This window comes from Onychomys torridus, chromosome 3 (genome assembly GCF_903995425.1).
Source record: "Onychomys torridus chromosome 3, mOncTor1.1, whole genome shotgun sequence".
NCBI lineage: Eukaryota > Metazoa > Chordata > Mammalia > Rodentia > Cricetidae > Onychomys > Onychomys torridus.
In genome coordinates this window covers 135,296,736-135,307,286 of record NC_050445.1, presented here as the reverse complement: position 1 = coordinate 135,307,286, position 10,551 = coordinate 135,296,736, and the positions used below count along the sequence as shown (strand labels likewise).

The following is a 10,551-nucleotide window of genomic DNA, read 5'->3' as shown; positions in this document are numbered from 1 at the left end:
GATTCTGGGTTCAGGACCAGCCTGGGCCACATTGAAAGTTTAAGACTCCTCTTCCTTCTCCTCTTTTAAAATTTGGAAATGTGTAGGAATGAGTGACTCATACTTGTAAAAATTAGTATTGATACTAAATTACACTAAAATTTTAGTTTTAGTTTATGGGTGTTTTGCCTGCATGTGTGTATATAAATCAAATGTGTGCCTAATGCCCAATGAGGCCAGAAGAGGGTACTGGATTCCCCTGGAACTGGAGTTGGGAATGGTTGTAAGCCACTATGTGGATGCTGGGATTCAAATCAGGGTCCTCTGCAAGAGCAACAAGTATTTTTTCCTCTTAAGCCATTTTTCCATTGAGTGTGTGTGTGTGTGTGTGTGTGTGTGTGTGTGTGTTGTGTGTATGATATCTGCAGGAGGATATCTGTGAGTTCTAGACTAGCCTGGTCTTCATAGCAAGTTCAAAGCTGGCCTGACTACATAGTGAGACCCTTTCTCAAAAAACAAAAAAGCCAGATACAAAAGCATACACACACACACACACACACACACACACACACACACACAGAGAGAGAGAGAGAGAGAGAGAGAGAGAGAGAGAGAGAGATGTCTGCCTCCCACATTCTGAGATTTCAAGGCATAGGCCTAGCACATGGGAGGTAGAGGCAGGCAGATCTCTGTGAGTTTGAGGCCAGATTGGTCTACATAGCAAGCTCTAGGACAGAGCTACACAGAGAAACCTTTTCTTAAAAAACAAATTAAAAGTCATAGCCCATCACCCCTGACCTAAAACACATTTTAATGGCTATTTGCTTGGTTGGATACAACCTGGGATTGAATTTACTGCTTCAGGAATGATGAATACCAAACAGCAAACAAGTATTCTGCCTCTTAACTATAAGCCTCACTCCAGCCTGACTCCAAGAATTTCACAGGGACTACGCAAAATAGAGTAACAAAGATGGAAAAACTATAAACTTTCCCTTTATCCTTTCCTATGACATGAATAAGAAAATCAATGTCATTTGAAATATCACATTGAAAATCTGTAGCTCCACTTATCAGTGAGCCATTGAACTTGACATAGACAGGAAAGCTTCAATTTTGAAGCTTTCCAAAGTTTAAGGCAATGTTAACATGCATTGCAGAATTAATCCTTTTATGTGTCCTCTTTTCTTTTGAGACCTAATCCCCACCCCCATCCCCTCCAGTGCTGGGATTAAAGGCATGAAGCACCACTCTCAGCTCTTCATACATGTTTAAATGAGACTGGCTAGACATAACATTTTGAATATGTAATCCTGTGACTGGAGACATCTAAGCCACCAAGTCATGGAAGTTTCTTTCTCTCTCCTCTTTTGGCTTTTCGAGTCATGTGCTTATATAACCAAGGGCTCTAAATTGCTGTTTGGCAGAGGATGACCTTGAACTCATGATTCTTTTTAGTCCCCTTCCCACATGTTAGGATGACAAGCTTGGATCACAATTCCATAGGGTTTTTGAAACAAACGAAATTGAAGGTTACACTATGTACAAGACACTCAGGTATTCCTGTGATCTACTCTGTGATTATGTATGTCACTTATGCAACAGATTTCATTAAAGAAAAACGGTTAAGTGAGTTTAGACCAAGTTGTCAAAACCGGTGAGTTCTAACAGGCAAGAGCTACTTACTAGCCGCTACACATCCTGTCTACTACGCTGAATGCTAGCTGCAGAAGAAAAACTACATTTCCCAGGAACCTCTGCCTGGTGAGACGCAAGGCAAGATGGGAAGGGCTGCAACCGTCCTATTGGTGGGTAACCCAAAAGGCCGCCTAAGCTCGTGAGCGATTGGTAGGATTTTGTGGACGCTCGCCGATTTGAGTTGTTTTTCGGTTTCGTTGGTCGGATTCCCAGGTTTAGCGCTTGGTGAGTGTGGATTTCGGGGTAAAGATGAAGGGATTTTAGGACAGACATTGGGAAGAAAGAAAATCTGGTGGGGAAAAACGCTTTCATAATCCAAAAAGAAGGGAGCAACAGAAGACTAAACCTAGGTGTTTAGGTGACTTGGGGACCAATCATGGAAAGTTTGTCTGCAAAACGGAAAGGTCTCTGGGACGCAGAGAGCTATAATAAACGAGGGAGCTAAAATCTGGTCAAGAACTGGGTGAACTTGCAAGAGGAGAACCGAATCCAAACGTCAGGGAGTTGGATGGAGTTCCGGCTCCGCCTCCCTCCTGCTCTGTAAGCTTCGATTTCCTCGTTTGTAAAATAAGGTTTAATAAAAGTACTTCAGAAAGTAGTTATGCGTAAATACCACATTTTTCGGAACAGGGTTGTGGCCAATATGCGGAGTGTTTGCTTAGCATGTCCATGACCTTGAGTTCGACCTCTACACTTCCAAAAAAAGAAACCCACTAACTTTTTCTTCTCTCTCTCTCCCTCCCTCCCTCTCTTCTGACCCCTCCCAACCCCCCAGGGTTTCTGTGTAGCCCTGACTCCTGGATCTCGCTCTGTAGACTAGACTAGGCTGGCCTCGAACTCACAGAGATCCGCCTGGCTCTGCCTCCCCAGTGCTGAGATTAAAGGCATGCTGCGGTCCCACTAACTTTTATATTAACAGAGGCATCCCTGCCTTGGAAAGTAGTATTAAGATGGCTTCTGTCTGCTGGGAAGACTTGTTATCATAGTAGAACTGTAAATACAATTCCTTCCAGTGAAAACATTTGTTTTTGGTTTTTGAAATGGGGATCTTACTCTGCAGCCCAAGTGGGCTTGGAATTCACTATGTATTAACTGGTCTCATGGCAGTACTCCTGTCGCGGCCTTCCAAGTGCTGGGAGTACAAGTGCACAAGGAATGATTGGATCATTCTGACAGATCATTTTGTGGGTTTGTTGTTGTTGTTTATTTGAGACAAGGCCTCGTTCTGTATCCCAGGCTTGCCTGGAACTTAACTCTGTACCCTAGGCTGCCCTCAATTTTAGGTGATCTCCCCTCTGCTAGGTTTTACTGACACAAGCCACCACAATTGACTTGGTAAACTGTTTTGAATGGGAAAAAAAACTCAGGGAAGAGATAAAGGAAATAGTATTTAAGATAAATTTTACATACAGAATAGTCATTAAGTGACTTTACTAGAGTTGTGGAAGGAGTTGAATTATAGCTGAAACCTTGTCTTGAAAAACAAAAAAACAAAAAAGAAGCAGCAGCAGAGCACAGGTGGAGGGATAGTTTAATGGTTCAGAGTGTTTGTTACTTTTTGTTTGTTTGTTTGTTTTGAGACAGGCTTTCTCTGTGTAACTCTCTTTGTAGATCAGGCTGTCCTTGAACTCACTGAGACCCGCCTGGCTCTGCCTTCCAAGTGCTGAGATTAAAGGCGTGCACCACCACCACCACCACCACCACCACCACCACCACCACCACCACCACCACCACCACCACCACTGCCTGGCTGTTTGTTACTTTTGCAGAGGACCTGTGTTTGGTTCCCAGAACTCGTATCAAGTGGTCAAGCAATAGGCGACCCAACACTCTCTTCTGGCCACTTTAGGCACCCACATTCATGTGAGTGTACACACACACACACACACAAGTAAAAATAAACAAATCTTTAACAATACTAAGTGTGTAGTGGCACCCACCTATTATCTCAGCACTTAGAAGCAGGAGGATGGATAAGAGTGCAGGTCAGTCTGGATTACAGAATGAGTTCCACCAGCCTTGGCTACATAGCTAGATCCTTCCTCAAACCAACACAATGAAAATAAACAAACAAAAACCCCACAAGGGTTAGAGACAGCTCAGTTGGTAGAGTGCCTGCCTCACAAGCGTGAAGCCCAGGGGTTGGGCCTTCAGCAGCCAAGCCTTGCACAGCTGTGTATGACAGTAACCCCAGTGCTGGTCAAGTGTGAGGAAGTGAGAGGGAAGGAAGGACTGGGGAATGTGCTTTTCTGAGAAACGGATCACTTGTTGCCCTGCAGAAGACCACAGTTTGATTCCCAGCACCTATATGCTGGCTTACAACTGTCCATAACTCCAATTGCAGGGTATGTGACACCCTTTTCTGACCTCTTCAGGCACCAAGCACCCATGTGTTGCACACACACACACACATACATACATACATACATACATACATACATACACACACCTGCAGAAATACACTCATACACATAAAAATGAGACAAATCTTTAAAAAAATGTTTTGGGGCCTAGAGAGATGGTTCAGTAGGTAAGAGGACTGACTGCTCTTCCAGAGGACCTTGGTTCATTTCTCCGACCCACATGGCAGCTCACAACTGTCTGTGATTCCAGTTCCAGGGGATCTGACACCCATGGCAAAACATCAGTGCACGTAAAAGAAAAAAAAATTTTTTTTTTGGAGCTGAGGACCGAACCCAGGACCTTGCGCTTGCTAAGCAAGCACTCTACCACTGAGCTAAATCCCCAACCCCAAGAAAAATAAATTTAGAAAACAAAAATATTTGAAAAAATGTTTTGGGTTTTTTGTTTTTCTTTAATTACAAGTTGGAAAAACAGTTAAGACACCCAGTGTTGGTCTAAATGCTACATTCCCTTCAGGAGTTAAATGTGGTAATGTTGAGGAGGGAACCAAGATGTATAGCATATATATATATATGCTATGTAAATATAATACAGATATTAAATATATATATTTTAAACTCTTCCTGGCCCTGATTATCAATTTTGTGCATTTGATAGGTGCAAATAAGACAAGATGAACTTTACTCCGACACACACACCTGTCTGCAGAAAGTAAGATACTTGCTTATTTTTAAGTTAATTAATCAATACTTCTATAGGTTTCATCCAGTCCGTATAGGGATGTTTATGCTCCAGGGACAGCATACTTTTGAAATCTCAGTTCTCTATTATTCAGAATCTAGAGTTTAAAATAGCTTACCAGTGGTGGTGGCACACACCTTTAATCCCAGGAGGCAGAGGACAGTGAATCTGTGAGTTTGAGGCCAGCATGGTCAGCATATTGAGTTCCAAGATAGCAAGAGCTACCAAAACAAGATAAAATATGGCCTCACTGTAGAAATGCTAGTACTCATTCAGTGTGAATGGAGGAGCCACAGTGATGGTAGATCTTGGGTCATAGGGAGCAACCAATATATAAACATGAGTTGCTATATAGTGCTCATTCCTCACAACCATAGCTTCCCTTCATCTGTAGAATGTAAGAGTTGTTCTGTTTTTTTAATAAATTTTTTTATTTAAAATTTTTTCTTTCCTTTTACATACCAACCCCTGTCCCCCCTCCTTCCTCTTCTCCTGCTACCCTCACCTACCCCCAGTCTACCCCAAACCCCTCCTAATAGAGGGTAAGGCCTCCCTTAGTAGTCAACATAGGCTGGCATACCAAGTTGGGGCCAGACCTAGCCCCTCCCCCTGCATCAAGGCTGAGTAAGGCATCACATCACAGGAAATGGGCTCTGAGAAGCCAGTTCATGTACCCAGGATAAGTTTTGGTCCCATTGCCAGGGGACCCACAAACACATCAAGCCATGCAACTTTCACCCCCACATTCAGAGGTTCCCCAGCTGTCAGTCCAGATCCCACTAGCTTGGGTCAGCTGTTCCTGTGGTTTTTTTCCCATCGTGATTCTGACCCCCTGCTCTTATAATCCTTCCTTCCTCCACTGCTGAACTCCAGGATCTTGGCCGAGTGCTTGGCTGGAGTTGCTCTATATTTTTAATGATTAATTTAATTTTTATTTTATGTGCATTAGTGTTTTGCTTGCATATATGTGTGAGGGTGTCAGATCCTTTGAAACTGAAGTTAGAGACAGTTGTGCGCTGCCATGTGGGTACTGGGAATTGAACCTGGGTCCTGTGGAAGAGCAGCCAGTTTTCCCGACTCCAGCCCAAGTTGCTCAAATTTTATTAGCCTCTTTCCCAGTCTTTGAAAATAAAATGGTATTTCTGATATGAGCTTTTATGTAGATGCTAGAGATGTGTGGTGTTGGCATTGTGTATGCCAAGCTTGTGCTCTGCTGCTGAGCTATAGGTCCAGCCTCTAAAAGCTTTCAATATTTGAGGAAGTATCAGGTTTATTTCTTCATATTAGTTGTAAAGTGTGTGTGTGTGTGTGTGTGTGTGTGTGTGTGTGTGTGTGTGTTGGTGATTTAAACCAGCAATTTGTCACAGACTCTACTGCTGAGCTACACCCCCAGCTGATCGTTTATTGCACTTGCTTACTTACAAAAGAACCTGTGTATTGTCCACATTCATTAGCTCTAATTCTGGCTGTCTTGTGCAAAGTTTCTGCACTCTGGTGTCTATTTTGTTTTGTTACAATTTTTTTTTAATGTGTATAGATATTTTGCTTACATTTGTGTCTGTGCACCTTTTGCACAAGGTGTTAGATCCCTTGGAACTGGAGTTACAGATGATCGTGAGCTGCCATGTGGGTACTGGGAATTGAACCCTAGTCCTCTGGAAGAGCAGCTAGTGCTCTCAACTGCTGAGCCATCTCTCCAGCCCTATATATTGTAAATTGTAAATGCCAAACTAGATTGGTTTTCATGGGAGGACTTCTACACAGTTACTTTTATTGTAATTAACTATTGTTTGTTTGCTTGGTTCTTTTTATGGAGAGGTGCTTGGTTTTTGGTTTTCTTTTTAGAGAGAGTTACATTAGGTAGCCCTGGCTTGCCTAGAACTTGCTTCATTGACTAGATTAGCCTGGAACTCAAGAGATATACCTGCCTCTGCGTGTGGAATAAAGGTGTGCACCACCACACCCAGGTCACTGTTTTCTAGCTCTTACTGTGTTAGCCTAAGTCCTGATTATTAAGAACAAAGAAGCTAAACTTTCTTGGCCAGTCATTCCCTTTTCTCTCCCCTGGGCCCCATTTTTGACACAGGGTCTCCTGTACTCCAGGCTGACCTGGAACTCAATGTAGCCGGGGATGAGCTTGAATTTCTGATCCTCCTTCCTCCACCTCCTGAGTACTGGGATACGTTTACCATTTATGTCATCATCCCATATTATATGCAGATCAGTTCCAGAAGCTAGAGATTAGGATCTGATATTGTCCTGTTGCTATGTATCTTTTTTATACTCGATTTTCTAAGGGGTACTATGCAGTATTCATTCGTATTGCATTTATTTATTTATTTTGATTTTTAGAGGTGGAGTTTCTCTGTATATTCCTGGCTATGCTGGAACTTGCTCTGTAGACCAGGCTGGCCTCAAACTCAGAGAGCCACCAGCCTCTGCCTTTTGAGTGCTAGAATTAAAGTCATGCACCACCACAACCTGGCCTTTTTAATTTTTCATATTGTTTTTAATTTTTTGTTTTGTTTTGTTTTGTTTTTCCAGACAGGGTTTCTCTGTGTAGCTTTGGAGCCTGTCCTGGATCTCACTCTGTAGACCAGGCTGGCCTTGAACTCACAAAGATCCACCTGCTTCTGCCTCCTGAGTGCTGGGATTACAGGCGTGCGCCAACACCACCTGGCTTAAAATGTTCTTTTTAATCTCTAATGTTTATTTTAGATAAAATTTTAATACATTGATAGTTAGAAAACAGTTCACAATTTTTCACTAACCTTTTTAATTGAACTTTCTTTCTTTCTTCCTTTTTTTTTTTGTTTTTTTCAAAGATTTATTTATTATGTATACAGCATGTATGACTGCAGGCCAGTAGAGGGCACCAGATCTCTTTACAGATGGTTGTGAGCCACCATGTGGGTGCTGGGAATTGAACTCAGGATCTCTGGAAGAGCAGTCAGTGCTCTTAACCTCTGAGCCATCTCTCCAGCCCTATTTTTTGTTTTTTGAGACAGGGTTTCTCTGTGTAGTTTTGGTACCTACCCTGGATCTCGCTCCTTAGACCAGGCTGGCCTTGACTCACAGAGATCCACCTAGCTCTGCCTCCCGAAATTAAAAGCATATGCTACCACTGCCTGGCTTGAATCAAACCTCCAATGCATATGAATGCTTTAATTATAAGCACTTTAAGAGCATAAACTCACTGTATGTGGTGATTCATCCCTGTAATCCCAGCACTTGGGAGTCAGAGACAGGTAGATCTAGGTGAGTTCAAATCCACCCTGGTCTACATAGCCAGTTCTAGGCCAGCCAGAGATACATAGTATTTAAAAAAAAAAAAAAAAAAAAAAAAAAAAGACCTTTTATTTCCAGGAAAGGTGCCAAAGCTACATAGAGAAACCCTATCTCGAAAAACAAACGAACAACAACAAAAAAACCCTTTTATTTTAAAAAAAATTATGTTTTACAAGTGTTGTATTACAAGAGGATTTAATATATGCTTTCTAATTTCACATAGAATAACATTTGCTTCCAAACGCGGTGCCGCCTCTGGCTTCAGTGATCCCAACAGGTGGAAGAATATGGCAGACTCGGTGGAGTCAACTCCCTTGCCTTCAATCCAGGATCGGCTGGCCGTCCTTTGCCCTTCTCAGGAGCTCCTGGAGTATTATCAGAAGAAGATGGCTAACTGTGAGGCAGAAAATGAAGACCTGTTGAAGAAGTTAGACCTCTACAGAGAAGCTTGCGAAGGACAGGTAAAAAAAAAAAAAAGGAGAGGATTTCTGCTCTGGGAACAGGGTCCCGGAGCTCGCTGAGCAAGCCTTGCTGAATTGCTGAGCTCTCAGTGTAGTGGGAGACCCTGTCTCAAGTGATAAGTTGGAGATTCGATGGAGGAAGACACCCAGCATCAACTTCCGGGTTACACATGTACCTGCATGCACACATGAGAACAGGGCATTCTTGGTGCTGTGGTGTAGGAATGGAAGACTTAAGGCTTTGTTGTTAATGTGTGGACCTTCCAGTCACACTAATCCTGAAGCTAGGGACCTACCTCTCTCCCTCCTGCCCTTCCTCCTTCCTCTCCTGTAGTGCTGAATATTGAACCTAGGGCTTCCTGGCTGCTCACCAGATGCTCTACCCCCGGGCTACGCCTCGGTCCTTGTCCTTTTGCTTTTCAGCTCAGGCGTGTGCACAGCCTAGTGCTGCTACCTGACTCCCGCATGGGTGAAGCCGTCAGTTAGGACTAGACCTACATGAACTGACTCCTCCATATCCACTCAGAGGTTTCCTTTGAAACCTAGTATGTTTTTAACTACTCTGTTGGATTGTTTGCAGCATAAACTTGAATGGAATTTGCAGCAGAGGGAGGAAGAGATTGCTGAATTGCAGAAAGCCCTGAGTGATATGCAGGTCTGCCTCTTCCAGGAACGGGACCATGTCTTACGACTCTACTCAGAAAATGACCGACTGAGAATCAGGTACTAAAAAGAAGGAGGGAATGTTAGAATTATAACTCTGAGTTACACTTAAAACAAACTTTGAGTAGAGATTTACCTGAAAGGCAGTTACTGGAGAGGTTCTTAGGAAAAAACACCAATGAACAAATTGGAACTATGATAGGGTGGTTAAAGAGGCCAGCCCCACAGCAAGCTCTAGGACTCGGGTGGTCTTTCAAAGGCAATGGATTCAGACTTTTGTATCTTGATATTGACCAGTTCTTGGCTATAGACTGCACTCACGAAGAAGTCATAAACTTGGGAGAGAAAGCCTTTATCCAATCATAATTCCTTCAAAACGAAACAACTTATTTTCTTTATTATTGTGTATGTATACCTGATGTTTGTGTGGGGGGTGCATAATTGCAACAGAGCACAATGTGGAGTTCAGAGGACAACTTTGGACACTTGGTTTTCTCCTCCTACATAGTAAGTGCCTTTATCCCACTGAGTGAACTCACCAGCCCCCAGTGATTCCCACCCCCCCCCCCCCCCCCCCCCCCACCCCCCGACAGGGTTTCTCTGTGTAACAGCCCCAGCTGTCCTGGATCTCACTCTGTAAACCAGGCTGGCCTCAAACTCACAGAAATCCACCTGCCTCTGCCTTGCAAGTGCTAGGATTAAAGGTGTCTACCACCGCCACCCAGCTTAATTTTTAAAAATTTTTATTTTACGCCTATGGATGTTTTGTCTGCCTGTATGTCTTACTTTCATGGTGTCAGCAGAGGCCAAAAGAAGGCTTCAGATCCCCTAGAACTCAGGTTACATGTAGGTGCTAAGAACCAAACCTGTATCATCTGGAAGAATAGCCAGTGCTCTTAACCAGTGAGCCTTCTCTCCAGCCCTTTCATTCCATTCTTTTCAGACAGCATCTAGGATAGCCTCAAACTTGCTTATGTAGCTTTGAATTCACTGCATCATTTGGTAATTCTGTTTTTAACTTTGTGTGGAACCGCTCTACTGGTTTACATGGTGGGTATACCATTTTACACGGACCCGGTTTCTTTCTTTCTTGTCAACATTTGTCATCCCTGTGTTGTTGTTTGGTTTTTTTTCCCCAGAGATTTAGTTTTATTTGTGTGTGTGTCTGTGTGTCTGCTTGCAAGTGTCTTGCGGGCCAGAAGAGGGAGTCAGATCCCTTCAGTTACAGGTGATTGTGAGCTGCTTGATGTTGTAGGAAACCAGACTCGGGTCCTCTGCAAGAGAGCAAGCACTGGGGGCTGGAGAGATGGCTCAGAGGTTAAGAGCACTGGTTGCTCTTCCAGAGGTCCTGAGTTCA

General features: G+C 43.3%; 1 protein-coding gene across 1 annotated transcript in view; it reads left to right on the top strand.

Moving 5' to 3' along the window:
* The first annotated feature begins 1,877 nt into the window (after positions 1-1,877).
* Positions 1,878-10,551, top strand: part of Ccdc77 (coiled-coil domain containing 77) — a 35,559-nt gene continuing 26,885 nt past the window's right edge. Inside the window, exons 1-4 of the mRNA XM_036182140.1 lie at positions 1,878-1,902; positions 4,699-4,752; positions 8,294-8,531; positions 9,112-9,254. Of these exons, the coding sequence (XP_036038033.1) occupies positions 4,715-4,752; positions 8,294-8,531; positions 9,112-9,254 (419 nt within the window). The 5' untranslated portion in view covers positions 1,878-1,902; positions 4,699-4,714. The remainder of the gene's footprint in view (positions 1,903-4,698; positions 4,753-8,293; positions 8,532-9,111; positions 9,255-10,551) is intronic.